This window comes from Alexandromys fortis, unplaced genomic scaffold, assembly GCF_014885135.2.
Source record: "Alexandromys fortis isolate MF-2015 unplaced genomic scaffold, M_Fortis_MF-2015_v1.1 scaffold_96, whole genome shotgun sequence".
NCBI lineage: Eukaryota > Metazoa > Chordata > Mammalia > Rodentia > Cricetidae > Alexandromys > Alexandromys fortis.
The window spans coordinates 5203183-5219224 of record NW_026068053.1 but is presented as its reverse complement, the minus strand read 5'-3'; the positions used below and the strand labels follow the sequence as shown (position 1 = coordinate 5219224).

The 16042-nt window shown below is 45.2% G+C and overlaps 1 protein-coding gene and 1 long non-coding RNA gene across 6 annotated transcripts in view; one reads left to right on the top strand and one right to left on the bottom strand.

Moving 5' to 3' along the window:
- Nucleotides 1-16042, bottom strand: part of LOC126487104 (uncharacterized) — a 106209-nt gene that overhangs the window by 58074 nt on the left and 32093 nt on the right. The window lies entirely within an intron of this gene.
- The window catches only part of Kdsr (3-ketodihydrosphingosine reductase), a 55838-nt gene continuing 48575 nt past the window's right edge, over nucleotides 8780-16042 (top strand). For 2 of the 5 annotated variants that reach the window (XR_007588284.1, XM_050119759.1), the window contains exons 1-2: nucleotides 8780-8976; nucleotides 13672-13761. Coding sequence is in view for 4 of the 5 variants with exons in the window: in XM_050119759.1 (XP_049975716.1) it covers nucleotides 8869-8976; nucleotides 13672-13761 (198 nt within the window). In the remaining variant the exon portion in view is untranslated. The remainder of the gene's footprint in view (nucleotides 8977-13671; nucleotides 13762-16042) is intronic. The other 3 variants (XM_050119760.1, XM_050119758.1, XM_050119757.1) reach the window with 2 other exon arrangements.

The following is a 16042-nucleotide window of genomic DNA, read 5'->3' as shown; positions in this document are numbered from 1 at the left end:
AGAGAGAGAGAGAGAGAGAGAGAGAGAGAGAGAGAGAGAGAGAGAGAGAGAGAGAGAGAGAGATAGTTAGTTCCAGGACAGCCATGGCTGTTGCACAGATGGGGGGAAAGAAAGAAAAATAAGATTGTTGTTGGCAATAGTACTTAATAGGAAACTGGTTAATTGCCAATTTTTGTGTGGAATGAAGTGCTCAGCGAGGGGACATTGAGAAGCTTCTTGGTAGCTGCAATAGAATCAAAATGAAAACTTTTTTAAGAGCAGCTGGTGGCAGTTAAGGCAAGGATAGAAACCCTGGGATCTCCCATGTAAATGTGTTAAACTTTTCTTATAGAAACATTACTAAAGTAATCTAGATAAACTCAGTATTTGATCTTGCAGGTTTTCAAATTGTGTTAGTTGTATATATGTTAAAGGAGGAAAAAGTCGGTAGCAAAAGAACAAGATCCATAAATATTTGGATATATGTATTTGTAACATTTAGAAAAATCTGAGTAAATGCAGATATCAGGAAGATGTGAAAATGGATCATATTGGTGGTCAACCAGAAAGAGGAGTTTCAAATTTCAAATGTAAGGGCACAGAGTTGACTCGGTGGTTGAGATCACTTGCTGTTCTTGCAGAGAAGTGGAGTTTGGCCCTAGCACCCAAATAGTAGCTCATTACCATCAATCCATAGGCACACATGTTGCACATTAATGCATCCATTCAGAATACTCACACACATGCAACAAATCTTCTGAAAAACAAAATTCAAGTGTAATATTTCAAGGTGGGCTAGGTCAAGAGATCCTGCAGTATCTGGTGGTTTGAGCTGCTAACAGTTGGAACTGAATTTGGCAGTGGATACTCTAAACTCCAATGACATAATGTAAAAACAAGTACTCAACAACTTTGGGACTAGTTTAGGAGGAAATGTCAATGCCACCCCCAGCCCCGCCTCTCTTATTTCAACATTTATACTCTAGGGAGAAGACTCAGAAACCTAAATCAAAGCTTAGATAGGTAAAAGGAAAAATAAAGTATATGTCTAAGGTCAATAAATCAATTTAGAGTATAAGAAAGTATATGGTAACTCAGATTATTTCAATCTGTATTGTACTTCAAACAGTCCAAAATACTGCGAGCCAGGAACTTCAGACTGGTTTCTCCATGATCACTTGTAGTCCTTATACAGTTGCCTGAAGCAATGGAATAGCCAGAACTGAAATTTGAAGTTGGCTGGACAGCTCTCTCCATGAAGAGATCTCCATGTCGGTGATCTTTCCGAACACTCTGGCCTGAATTTCCACACAGTGGTGGCCCAAGAGAGGTCATTACTAGGTGGTTGCTATGACTGAAAGTTGCCAAGCAAGTACACCATACAACAAAGTGGTACTGAACCACCATCACCAGCTAGACTCAAAGTCACTGTCACCATACTCTTGGTTGAAGTTGTCACAGAAGCTCACCCATCGTCAAATGGATAGAATAAGGGTCCCTTCCTCCTATCACCAGAAAGAATCCCAAGGTTACATAAAAAAATATGGATTGGAAACACTTCCTAAGCACATGTAACATGAAATGTGTTTGTGATGTTTCTTAGCAAAAATATGTAACTGAACCTAATCTTCCAGTAGACCTGGTTGCTGAATCTACTGGGAAGAGAACACAAGGAACTAATCAGTCAAAATGTGGGCTAGTCTACAGAAAATTAGCTTGTTTCTCCAATAAGCCAGTGTTGGGTGCATATGTTGGTGTGGGGGTGTAGTAATTCTCACACTCTTACATTTTAGCTATAATTCAAGACAGCAGAATATTTGAACCTTGAGTGGACCCTAGTTTATAAAATGGGAAGATAGAACTGGAAAGGTCTGAATGTGTTGGTAGGTAACATTACGGAACTGCGAGTTCTCAGATGTGATGATGCTACTGCTCTGGAGGCTGTGCTGGTGAGGGTCCTTTATTTTAAAAGGCTCATGCTGAACTTTGTAAGTGAGGAATGAGACCTGAATTACAATAATATTCTTATTTCAAAATTTCTACGCAAAAAACACCATCTCAAACATAGACCTCTCTAAAGCAAGTGTGGTTCAGCAAGACTGGAAGATTTTGAAGAGAGAGCTTGATGCTTGACTGAATGTTGGCATTGCCTATACACTTAGCACCAGGGTGTGAACCATCTTAACAAGTCCATGACTGTCCTCCCCACATGTAACTGAACACCATTCTTTTCTGAAAGCCAAGGCTCCGAATACAGAAATTTCTTGGAAGTTGCCATAACTGTAGGATTTAATCTCAATCCAAAGATGTCTGTAAAATTGTCAGTGCATTGTTAAAGGCTTGAGATGGCAATGTGAATACATAAAACATATCCATTTGTGGAAAAGTCTAGAATATTACCAAAAATTCTATAACTGAAAATGTCAAGGCGATAGTTCTATGGGGGTGGAGTAATAAAGACAGAAGTACAATAGCACTCCTGTCGGCAGCTGTTGATCTCCAAAGGGGTGTGTGAACATGCACAAAGAGAAAGTACTAGTTTCCCCAGATTTCTGCTCTATGTTTTTAGTAGAGTACAGAGAATTAACCTTTGACTTTTTTTTCTATAGCTGTTAATTGAATCTTCCATAAGTTGTAGACACTTCTATAGCAAATGCAGGTTCCAATTTTCAAATGGCATAGGGGAAGAATTTACAGTTACATGTGATCACTAAATCTAGGTCTGTTATGCTGGAGAAAAGTTGTTAGCCTTCTTTAGACCTCTACTCCCTCAAAATACTCTACCAAGTCTGATGTGGAGGGGGGTCTTCTGTTTTGTGTTGATTTCATTGGTTAATAAAGAAACTGCTTTGGCCATTTGATAGGCCAGCCCTTAGGTGGGTGGAGTAGACAACAGAATGCTGGGAGGAAGAGAAAAGTGGGGCAATCACCATGCCTCTCCTCTCTGGGTCAGACGCAATGGAGCCAGCCACCAGGTCAGACATGCTGAATCTTTCCCGGTAAGCCACCACTTCGTGGTGCTACACAGATTATTAGAAATCGGTTAAGCAAGATGTGAGAATTAGCCAATAAGAGGCTGAAACTAATGGGCCAGGCAGTGTTTAAATGAATACAATTTGTGTGTTGTTATTTTGGGTGTAAAGCTAACCATGTGGGAACCGGGCAGGACAAAAAGCGGGCCTGTGCCCCATCACTACACAAGTTTAAGAGGCAGTGTTAAGAGAAAAATCTCCATCCCTTTTAATACATTGCCACCATTTGAATTGTGTAGATGCACAGATGAAGTTCAGCATTCCTTCACTGTGCCATGAGTAGAGAATAAGTCTTGCTGAGCTGTGTAATTTGCTCACACTTAATCCCAGCACTTGGGAGGTAGAGGCCAGTTTGCTCTACATAGTGAGTTTGGGGCCAGCCAGGGCTACCTTTACTGGGTGGCTCAGTGGCTAAGAATGCTTGCCATACAAGTATTGAGATCTTAGTTTGAATCTCCAGTATCCACTTAAGTAAACTAGGCATGACTGCATATGCCTGTAACCCCAACATTAAGAGGCAAAGCAAGGTGGACTCTAGGAGCTTGCCAGTCAGCCAACCTAGCCAAAATCTATAGCTTTCCGATAATGAGAGACCTTGCTTGAAAGCAATCAAGCAGATAGTGGTAGGGGAAGACACTCTTCCTATGGCATTCACTTGTGTGCCTGTGCCCTTGCACACTGCAAACACGTGCATGTATTATACATTAAGAAAAATACTTGCCAAGGAGTGCACCCAGTACTTCCCCAGACTCATGCTTCTACCAGTTCCTCTGAGGCTTAGCCTCTAAGTGCAGGAATACAGCAGCTGAGGCAGAGAGTGGTGACTCCAGCCATCAGACAACCAATACTTCTGTGAGAGGAGACCCTTGTCCCCATTTCTGCCTGCAAAGTTCCTTCTCTCTTACTGCTCTGGAAGCCACTTAGCTTAATCTCTTCAGTGATCGCTGAGGCAAGAGAGAGCTAAGAGACAGGAGAGTACTTTCTAGACAATTATTCTTTGTCTGTTTATATGAGGCAAGGGTGCATAACAGCCTGGCTGCCTTCATGTGGGGAAAGAAAAATACACAGAGAAAAACAATTATTTTAATAAACCCTACCAAACAAATATTGTGAAGTTATTTCAAGAAAATGTCATGAGGAAAGTCTTGGACCAAAATGTAATGGCAGCTATCTCTGAGTAATAAAATGAATTGATTTGTTTTGTTCTTTTGTTTCTAAATTTCATGAAGTATTGTTTATGATCTTTTTTATTATGGTAAAAAGAATATGTCATGGAATTTACCTTTGCAGTCGTGTGGAAGTGTGTGACTCAGTAGTGTTCAGCCCTCAGTATTAATCTTGTTCCGGACTCTCTCATTATCCCCTGCCACTCTCAGCTCCTGGTCACCTTTATTTCACTGTTTTTTTTATGAATTTGCATCGTGCTAAATGAAATGAGTCAGACACCTAAGACCACTTGTATATTTGGTGCTTGATGTCCAGCTTGTTTCAGCAAGCACAATGTTTTCAGATTTCATTCTCTTCTAAGACTCATTAATATTCCACTTTGGGAATAACTGGTTTGTCTGTCATTTGTTTCTAGACTTTCGGAGCTTCTCTAGCTTTGTAGTCAACACTGATGTGTAGGCATCTGAGTTCCTGTTTCAGCTGTTCCACGTCCATCCCCAGCAGTAGATCGTGTGGGTCACTTGGTGATTCTGTGTTCAACCTTTTGACGATACTCTAAGCTGTCATACAGTAGCGACATCATTTTACATCCCAGCCAGCGATGGTGAGAGTTCTAGTCTCTTGCCAACAGGCTATTGTCCGTGTTGCTTTGTTATAGACATCATGATGAGTATGAGGTGAAGTTTGACTTTTAACATCAGAAGAAGCTAATTAATAGTTTACAGCAACCAAGAATGAGGCGGTAATGTGTGTCTGGGTAGTGGCAACAGGAACGTAGCCCCTTATGAGCTTCTGCTCTTCCTAGTCCATTTTAAGACAATTTTTACTAGTTTTTTCTTTTGTTTTCCAAGATTTTTAAATGTTTAAAAAAACATTGTCTTAAAATATATGCTGACTGTTTTTTATTGTCTCATTTAATCTTGTGCCAAAGCTAGATGCTCACCTGCTCAGTCAGCCTAGATGGGTCTTGCAGCTCTTTCTAAACTGGAAGTATGTACAGGGCTAGCACAGCCCAGCTTGTGCCTGCAGCTTCTGTAGGCCAGATTCATGGAACACATACACATTTCTGTCCTGTCTTTCAGAAAAGAACCTGCAGGCTGTGTGCAAGGCAGGGCAGTTTAGGACTCATTGAAACTAAGAAGTCATGTAGGATTTTTTAAAATTGTTCTTGAACTTAAGAGTAAGTGCCCATGCTCACCGCTGCACACCTTCTGTAATTGGGTCTATCGACCATGTTTCTTTTACTTTTTATATAATTCAAATGGTGAAATCTGAGGACAATACAAATCATACCTGGATTTCAAAATACCTAAGAAGAGAAGCCATCAGGAATCTGGAGGGAGGAGGGATGTTTGCTGTCAAAGACAAGGAGTGTATCCAGCTATCAATACTTTCATTTGGCAACCAAAACAAGGAATCATTCTTGGTAGACTGATAGCTAAACTGCAACTCCTTGTACATGTCATGAAATTTCCCCAAAATTTCATTATTCGATTCTGGGATCTGACCTGATGCCCCAGAACTTAATATATTTAGACACTGAGTATTTTATTATTTTCTTAGGTTAATTATATTAGACGCCAGGATGAGTGAAGACCATTCTCTGGTTGTAGAAAGGGAAAGGACCATAGGGACCAGGGGATGTTTCCTCTCTGTTCTCTGACTTTCCAGTGGAATAAACTGACAAAACGTAAGGAAAGTGCACAGGGGAGAGCATCAACCCATCAGCGTGGGAGCCAGGCCCAGGGGTGTGGTTGCCCACTAGTCCCAGGGAGGGGAGGGAGGGACAGAGGCTTTGAGGAGCTGTGAATTATTACCAGGCAAATAAGACCTTGAATGAGCCCAAAGAGATGCATACTGTCCTGTAATGGAAGTCTGTCCAGGTAGGGTTATACTCCTCAGTCTTTCCCAGAGTCAAAAGATTATGTTCCCTTTTGCAGTCTGTTCTAAACACAGATAAAGTCCCAGGGGCTCTTCTTCCTTGTGGGTAAGCAGACAATAAGCTTCTCTTTACGGTAAATGGAGGCCACCACAGAAAACTACACTGGACACAATGTAGAGATCTATCCCAATTGATACATGTACATCACAGCTCCTGCAACATCAGGGAGCATCATGGGAGAGGGGGCAGGAATATTATAAGAGCCATAATACCAGGAAGTGTGCTGTGAAACACTAGCATAGGAAGGATTGCTAAACAAGACCTGGGCAACAGCAGTGTTGATAGGCATGCCAGTGAGGAAGTGGGACGTCTTAGGGGTCATCCCCACCCTGGACAAAGAGTTACAGGCAACTAGTGACTGCGGAGAGAGGGTGAGTTCTCATATCCCAGGGATGGACCCCCCAGTTAGTTGTCCAATCAAAATAGGCTTGAAACCACAAACAACAAAAATGGCCTCAGCAGGTTGTGTTTATAGATCTGTAAATACATAATGTATAACTAATAATCAGAGAAGAAGCTATTAATCTGAGAGGAGGAATATGGAAGGAACGGGGGGAAGGGACTTGAGAGGGGCTGGAGGGAAAAAGGGAAGGGGAAAGTGATATGTTTTAATTAAAAATCTATTTTAAAAATCCTTTCATTGAATACCATACAAAAAACTGCCGTGACATTTTTTCAAGTATGTTCTACACTCCAGAACAGTTTGGTGGGAACCTGTCAACCCACAGTGGTATAATCCTGCCAGTTATTTTGGTCATGTGGTCATGATGGCCTGTAACTGGATATAGCAAGAGCCCAATTTTGGATCATGCATTACCAGTTTGCTTAAAGAGGGAGTTCCGCCATATTGACATCTTTCAGTCAAGGCTAATGGTGAGGTCCCAGTCAAAATTCTGGATATGGACGTGCAGGTGAGTTTTCTTGGTTGGTAACACTCTAAGCACATTGCCAGCATTGGACTCCTCTCTCAGGAAAACAAAACAATAGCAACAACAGAAGAGTCAAAAGATAGGGGCTCATTGCTGGATTCTGGCTTTGTCATGACCAAAGGTAGCTGGCAGAACATACCTAGCCTTAGTCTGGCAGGTACCCTTTGGAGTATTTCTGGGTCTCCAAGGGAGGCTGGTTACAGCAATACACCTAGCCAGGAACTACAACAGCAGCTTTGTGTTTGAGTATCTAGACTTCCCTGTACTCTGCCTGGCAGATTCTGCTGTGTGTCCTGACCCTGTGATAAACATAACCACAAGTGTAACAGTTTTCTGGAGCTCTGGAGGTTGTCCAGCAAGCTTCCCTTCAGTCGAAGGGTTTGGACACTCTTCAACTTACAACTAGTTTTGGAAGTTCAGGGGACTACTGTGTCCTCAAATCTATCAGGTTAATACTGGGCACTAGATCAATGAGAGAAAAAGATCAATTCCTTTTGCTGTTTCTAAACACAACTGGATTTCTCTTTAAAAACAAAGTAAGGAAACAAAAGTACGTACCTTACCCCCTTCCCCCAAAAGAAGTATCCAGCGGAAAGATTTTAGTAATACAGAGGATAAGAAGTCTTGGAGTGTAGGGTGGGAAAGTCTGGAACTCAGAGCTTAAGAAGACTTGCATGAAGTCAGCAATTGACCTGGGTCTCAACACAAGAGAAACAAAAATGTGCGCACACCCACACACAAACATTCACACACGTGCTGTATATGAAGTTACACCCTGCCGTAGAGTTTACTAAATTAACTCGGTGAGTGTGATGGTGGTAGTGAGTACCACGCACACTAGTGGAGGCTAGAGGACAACCTCCAGGAGTCTTCTCTCTTGTGGGCCGCTGGGTGGTCACATATTTTCAGGCTTCATAGCCAGAGCCCTGACCTGTTGAGCCCCGGAGCAGGGTTGTTTGTTTGTACGTTTATTTTGGGAGGAGGGGGTGGTGAGCAAAAGGTGATGAATGAAAAAAATGTGATCCAGCCTACAGTAGGATACTACCGGCAGTAAAAAGAAATTAAATTCTGTTAGGCATATTAAGGAAGAAACTTTAAAGCTTTATGCTAAGTCAAAGAAGCCAGCACAACAGATGGCATATTATTAGAACTCCATTTGTATTAATAGGCGAATCCAGAGACAGCCTTGTGATTGCCTATGACTGGGCACAATTGAAGAGAAAATGGGGTGGGTTTAACTAACTGCTAATGATTACAGGAGTTCTGTGGCGGTCGACAAACTGATTGTGGCGATAGTTAGACACTCTCTATACTAAAACCACTTTAAATCGGTGAATCGTATGCTCTGGTACGCAAATTAAATCTCCGCCACCACGGCTTGTGTTCGATTGTATCTGCCTTGGTAACAAGGTGAACACTGTCCTCATTGAAATACAATCAGCACAACCCCAAGTCAAGGCGCACAGCGAAAGTAAACCCTGACCGTTTTCTCAGTGCTCCAGGAATTTACGAACTGGAACCTCGGATTTCAGAGTGGAATCGCTGGACTTTGGCACTAAACAAGATCCGGAGATCCGAAAACCGCCGTTTGCAAACCTCCCACGACGTTGGCGGGAGGGCCCACGGTACCCACACGGAGCCTGCGCAGCCGAGTCCCGACGCTGGGGGGCGCGGACCCAGGAGCCAGTCCGAAGGTGGAGGCCGCCCCGCCCCGCCCCGGCTCCTCCTCTTCCCCTCGCCGCCGTCCCGCCCTCGCCCGCAAACCCAAACACTCTGGGTGCTAGTGCGCGTGATCTGCCTGTGGTCGTTTGGCCGAGAGATGCTGCTGCTGGCGGCCGCCGGCCTCGTGGCCTTCGTGCTGCTCCTCTACATGGTGTCGCCGCTCATCAGCCCCAAGCCCCTCGCGCTGCCCGGTGCGCACGTAGTGGTGAGTGGCCTCCTGTTGCTCTTGCTCGCGGCTGCTTGGCGGACTTGGGCCACCGAGGCCACGGTCCGTGGAAGGGGTAGTCGAATGGGAAGGCTCACCTGCCGCCGCCACCCCGGCACTGCCCTGCCCTTCCTGGCCTCAGGAACCCGTCCACGGCGGCGCCTGGCTCCTCCCTGGGCTGCAGAGCAGTGCCGCGGAGTAGGTGCCCGCCGAGGTCCCAGGGCTCCGGGGCTCTGTGCTGCTCGCTCATTAGCGGAACTGTTTGGGTCTTCAGTTCTCCCGATGAGTCAGTCCACAGAGAGACTGAAACTTTGCCAAGGACACAGCGGTCGGTGGCTGGCAGGATGAGGGCGCGAATCCGAGTGGGAGCAGCCACTGCCAGGGAGTCCTAAGGAGCCCGCAGCAAGGAAGGGTCCAGGCCTCTGGGACTGGGCCAGGAAGCTGAGACTGGAGGGTGAAATGTGCAGGTGACCAAGGGCCAGAGGGTTCTAGGAAGTGACACACCTGAGGGTGGCCTGGCAGCTTGGGCCAGCAGGCTTGTCTCTGAGTTCAGCCGCGGGAGCCTTGCTGATTGCTGCTCCGATGTAATCCTTTATAGTCTTTCCGGAGTCTGAAGGATGAGCTAACCAGCTTAGTTAGGGCCTTAAGATGGAAGGAGACAGACGTGAGTAGTTTGGTTTGTTTCTGGCCGGAAGCTCGCACATTCCTAATGTGCAGGCTTAGTTATGCCTCTTCCCCCAAGTTGAGAGCTTCAACCCTGGCCATGTCTTGTATAGACCGCAAAACCTGAGGCACGCTGAGGCAAGGAGTTGTGAATAAGAGCAGATAGTTTCTAAACTGGCACTATGCATCCCCTGAGTGCCCATAGATGGCTTATGTGAATGTAGCCAAGTGAGTTCTCACTCCACTGATACGGTGGCTATTTATTTTAGTGTGCTTTATCCCATACACGGGTTTGTGGGTGACAACATGTGTTTCCATTCATTTATCCTTTGTAAAATTATTAGTTTTTCCCGGCTGCTGTTGTGTGTGATGCGGAAGGAGTTATTAAAAAGAGAAAGCCAGACTTTATAATCATGCCAAGTTTTGAAGTTTTTCATCCACAAGAGAACTGCTTCAAAATCATGGCTAAAGAGGTTACATTTAAGGGCCGGGGAAATAGCTCAGTTGGTACAATGCTTGCCAGTGTATCAGGTTCCGAGTTAAAGCCCCCAGCACCCACACAGACACTGGGCCTATGTCTGTAACCCCAGCACCAGGAGGTCACAGCACCAGGGCCAAGACCTGTGGAACCCTGGAGGCCACTGATCAGCTTGCCTGTACACACGAGTGGGCTCCAGGTTCAGTGAGAAACCTGTCTTGAAAGTTAAGGTGGGAGGCGTGTGAAGAAACATCAGGCATTGGCCTTTGACCTCTGCACAGGTGTGCCTACATCCACACCAAACTGAATTATCTCACAACTTGTGCTTGCAAAGAGTAGCTCAGCTTGGGGCAAGGAAGAAGAGCTAAAGTCAGAATGAAACTTTTGACCAACATTTACAAGGTACTTTTAACTAACCTTGATATTGTCCTTCTGTCCCCATTCCCCATCTCTTTCACGGGTTAGGTAATGGCTGTTTCAATAGACAATAAGATCTTATTCAGCATCCTATTTTAGTACAACAAATTATATATATATATATATATGTGTGTGTGTGTGTGTATAAAATCTCTATGTACAAATGTATGTATATCACTATAAATGATGCGGCATGGAATGAATTATGCATATGATGTCACCATCTGCCCTTTTTTAATAACCCGAAAATAGTAAAATGTGATTTACTTGAGACATATTATCAGGAGAGGAAGCCATACCCTACACTGTCCACCCGTGTGTCAGCATGAACAGCCGTACCCTGCACTGTCCACCTGTGTGTACCCTGCACTGTCTGCCTGTGTATCAGCCTGAACAGCCGTACCCTGCACTGTCACCTGTGTGTCAGCCTGAACAGCCGTACCCTGCACTGCCCACCTGTGTGTACCCTGTACTGTCCACCTGTGTGTCAGTGTGAACAGCCGCACCCTACACTGTCCACCTGTGTGTCAGTTTGAACAGCCGTTCCCTTCACTGTCCACCTGTGTGTACCCTGTACTGTCCACCTGTGTGTCAGTGTGAACAGCCGCACCCTACACTGTCCACCTGTGTGTCAGCGTGAACAGCCGCACCCTACACTGTCCACCTGTGTGTACCCTGTACTGTCCACCTGTGTGTCAGTGTGAACAGCCGCACCCTACACTGTCCACCTGTGTGTCAGCATGAACTGTGTGTCAGCATGAACAGCTGTACCCTACACTGTCCACCTATGTGTCAGCGTGAACAGCTGTACCTTACACTGTCACATGAACAACTTGTACTTAATTTGTAGGACAGTTCTCATAGGCTGCTGCTCTGTCGCTGCAGTGAGGCTGTGCAGTTCCATAGGCTGCTGCTCTGTCGCTGCAGTGAGGCTGTGCGGTTCCATAGGCTGCTGCTCTGTCGCTGCAGTGAGGCTGTGCGGTTCCATAGGCTGCTGCTCTGTCGCTGCAGTGAGGCTGTGCGGTTTGTCTTCTCGCCCTTAGGTGCTTGTTTCAGTGTTCATTCATTCAGTCATTTTCGGATGACGGAGAGTGGTGCTCCCAGCAGCAGGCGAGCTCGTAGTGCCCATAGTGAGAGCTGTGTGCCGTGGTTAGCGAGAACGAGAAGGGATCGTTTGCATGGGATTCGCAGTGATCGGTAAGAGGGAATGTAAGGAAGGAACATTCAGCTGTTACCTTTAGTGCCCTCCACCCGCTTCTAGTTAGCAGTTGTCAGACGACGACATTTAACATTTTCTCAGCCATTGTGAAAGCTCCGATAGGTCTCATGGCATCCAGAATATCAGTCTAGAGTTAGCCTAACTGCATTCTCACAGGTCAGCCAAGAAGTCACTGGCTTGGCTAGAACATCATTTTTTATGCATGCTGATCTAAAACCCAGTTCTTACTCCTGTTATGGACAGCTTTATAAGTTGCAGGGCATGGATCTTCTCGTTTTCTTTGAATTGAATCGACACCATTTGTGTCCTGAAGCTCCTGGCTGATATTTACACAATACTTTGGAGCATAAAGGTTTTCTTGGTAACCTCATTTCCACTTCATCAATTTACTGAACAATAAATAGGTATTTTTTCATGGGAACGGCATAGAGAACGTTCTGCACATTAAGGAAAGTGTTTCTTTACCTGCCTGAGTGAGGGACTGGTATCGCCAGTGATGAGTGAGATGAACTGGTTTGGGATTTATTCACAGGAAACCAAGACGTATCCAGATAGCTGTGAAAGGTACGTGGTGACAAACCAGGTAGGGACGTGTAAACTGAGTTCTGCGGGGACAATAGGGGTGACGTGTGACAGAGGGGCTAAACAGCTAAGGCAGCATTGTGAGGATATTTTAGAGGCCCTGCCAAGTGCCATGAAGAGTGAAATTTAATAAACCAAAACAGCTCATAAAATATCCGGATATTAAAAGCAGCCTCAAAGACAACATTTAGCCAAGGCAACAGGTATGTTTTTATAGTAATCCTCAATAGACATTTGGTTAATTATCTACCAAGTAAACTTGTCCATTAGAATCAAGGTCAGGCTAAAGAGAAATGAGGTATTCTCAAATACACCGAGATACATATCTATGCTCGGAGGGTTTCATGATATGAACATTATAGTGTAGGAAATGCTCTTTCTGCGTGGCTTCAGAATAGTAAAATATTCACAGTAATCCAAATGTATGACTAGGTTTTGACAGAGGGGGATTTTGTTTTGTTTTTGAGACAGGATCTCACTATGTATCCCTGCTGTTCTGAAATTCAGTATATAGATTAGAATGGCTTGAATTCAGAGAGATCTGCCCACCCCACCTCCAGAGTACTAGGATTTAAGGCAATCACCAATGCTCTGCCTGGCCTTGATAGAGCGTTTTAAATGAAGTATTGTGAAGCCGTTTAGTTTTTCAGCATTGACAGTGTAATACGAGTGCCTGCATCTTCTCAAGGATCGAGCCCAGGGCCTTGCCGTGTTAGGCAAGAGAGCTCTATGACTGGCCTTCGCCCTGTCACGTGTTTTCGTGGACCTAGTCTGGTGATGATGCACAGTGAGGAAATGAGATTCGTTGCATTTATAATCAGCAGCACTAGCGCATTCTTTCTTAGCTATAATTGTAGGGCACGTTTCTCCTGGTGACCTCAAATAATTCTAGATGGGTGGTTTGTAGCTCAGCACTGGAAACAGTCAGAGCAGGAGGCTTTGTGGAAGTATAATCCTTCCTTCTTGCACTATTCCAAATGATACATCTGGTAAAGAGGTTGTAGTTCTTGCAGGTTTTGTGGTTTGTTTTGTTTCTGACACAGGACCTCATGTAGTCCTCGTATCTTGAAACTGCCCATGCGAAGGGTGTCAACCTTAAACTCATGATGACCTGTGAATACTGAGTGCTAGGCTTGTGGGTGAGTGCCACCACATCCAGCTTGTAGATGAGTTTTTAACCCCTAACTAGGTTATGTGATATATGTTACATGGAGCTCAGACCCAGGGCCTCATGAATAGGGCCTGCAGCTGAGCTACACTCCTACTATTCCCATCACAGATGTTTTAAGTAGACTTTGCGCAGGTGCTAAGATGGTCTCATGGGTGTTCTTTGTAGGTCACAGGAGGTTCCAGTGGCATCGGAAAGTGCATTGCTATCGAGTGCTTCAAACAAGGAGCGTTTATAACTCTGGTTGCACGAAATGAGGTAAGTGGTATAAGGTCCTACTGACTAACTTACTAGCACAGTAAGTTCAAGAGACTGTCTTGGTGCTCACTCCTGTGCTGAGATGCCTTCCTCCCGATCTAAGGCACTGTTGCTTCTTTCTTGTATTGAGGCCAAGGACTTCTCTGCTGAAGTTGGATCAGCTCAGCAGGGACTTATTACTGCTGTTGACGTCCCAGGCACTATCATTCCAGGTAGTCCTGAACTTGAGGGGAGAATGAAGGCATTGATAAGGAGCTATCTGGCCCAAGGCAAACAGGTGTGCTGGTGGTGGCAGCTTAGAAGGTGGTATGTAGGTGCTTTTCTATCGTTTCTCTCTGTAATTTGCTTATGACGTGATAGGCATCTTTGGTGGAATCCACATGCCCCAGGTGAGTTTCATCCCTCCAATATGTATAGCAATGTAGTTTTTCCTGTGTCTAACCAATTCAGGGGGCTATTTTTCTTATTTTTTTTTAAGATTTATTTATTTATTATGTATACAACGTTCTGCCTCCATGTATGCCTGCACGCCAGAAGAGGGCGCCAGATCTCATTACAGATGGTTGTGAGCCACCATGTGGTTGCTGGTAATTGAACTCAGGACCTCTGGAAGAGCAGACAGTGCTCTTTAACCTCTGAGCCATCTCTCCAGCCCTGGGGGGGGGGGGGCTGTTTTTCTTTATATTGGAGGTCCGTAGTCTTGCCAAAGCAGTGACTGAAACCCTTCTGTTCCTCTTCAGGGTCTGGGGATGGGCAGTGGCATGGCTGTATGTTCGCTGCTCTGCCTGGCTTGTAGAAGACCTAGACAGTTCTGTTGAACGTGGAAACGAAAGGAGGGGCTTGGCACTTGTGTGCCTGGTTGGCTGAATGCTTCCCTGGGGTGTGTGTCAGCTCCAGGTAGAACTCAACGAGAAGTGCAGGCCTCTGACTGTTGAAGTTCAAGGTCACCTTCATCTAGACAGCTAATTAGAGGCTAGCCTGGCCTACAGGAGACCCTTTAGGGAGGGGAAAGAGAAAGAAAATGAGCTGTGGTGCCTCTGCCTGGGCAATCAGCTGCCTAGGTAGGGGTGCTTAGTTGAAAAGGCCTGGTGGGGAAGGCCGGCCAGACAGGATCTCTGGAGAAAATACATGAAACTAATGACCCAGAATTAGGCTAAAATATCAAGTTTGTTTTTAAAAAGAAGAAAGTGCTCTGCTTAGTTATACACACTTTAGAGTCCCCTAACATGAATAGAAACACGGGTGTAGTGCAATGCCACTTGATGTGTTTTAGTTTTAGCAAGGCTGTGATTTGGCATGAGAACAGCGAAGGAGCAAGTGGGAGGCCCGTACCCCAGCTAGCGGGTGGGAGGCCCGTACCCCAGCTAGCAAGTGGGAGGCCCGTACCCCAGCTAGCGGGTGGGAGGCCCGTACCCCAGCTAGCAAGTGGGAGGCCCGTACCCCAGCTAGCGGGTGGGAGACCCGTACCCCAGCTAGCGGGTGGGAGACCGGATTCCCAGCTAAAAAGGAGCTCACACGGGGCCATGTTTGACTGAGTACATGAGAGCTTTCTAACATGAAGACGTTCTGTGTGGTTTTGCATATAATCTCTCCAGGAATTATGTACTGTCTGTAATCAGTCCCCAGCATTCAATAGGATGTATGATTTTGAAGTGACATTCGTGTTTGTAAACTTTGCTTGTCCCTTGAAGATGCCCCCCCCCCCTTCATGAGACAGTCTCTTGTGTCCCGCTAGCAGATTGTGGCCGTGGCCGACTTCTGATTGGCCCACCTCTATATCCTCTGGTCCAATGTTACTCCAGGCTTGGTTTTAGCCCTGCTGGGTATTAATCCCAGGGCTTCCTGCGTGCTGGGACCTTACCCCTCTGTTCTGTTACAGCTCTCAAATTATATTTAAATCTATGAAAAAATAAGGTTCTGTAAGCTCAGGTCTGTTTTTTTGAAACTAACAAAACAAAATGGAGGACTTGGAAAAACTTCACAATGTTCTGAGGAGTATTTTTGAAAGTACCCAAACGTGTATTATCCAGACCTTTAAAAGAGTAATTGCTTCTTACTCTGCTCTTAAGGAGAGGAGGAAAACACTGATTTGCAGTACATAGGCCGTCATACGCCTTTAACTGATTTACAGTACATAGGCCGTCATACGCCTTTAACTGCCAGAACATTGGATTTGCAGTACATAAGCCGTCATACGCCTTTAACTGACTTACAGTACATAGGCCGTCATACGCCTTTAACTGCCAGAACATTGTGTCGCTGTGTCCCTGCCAACTGCTGT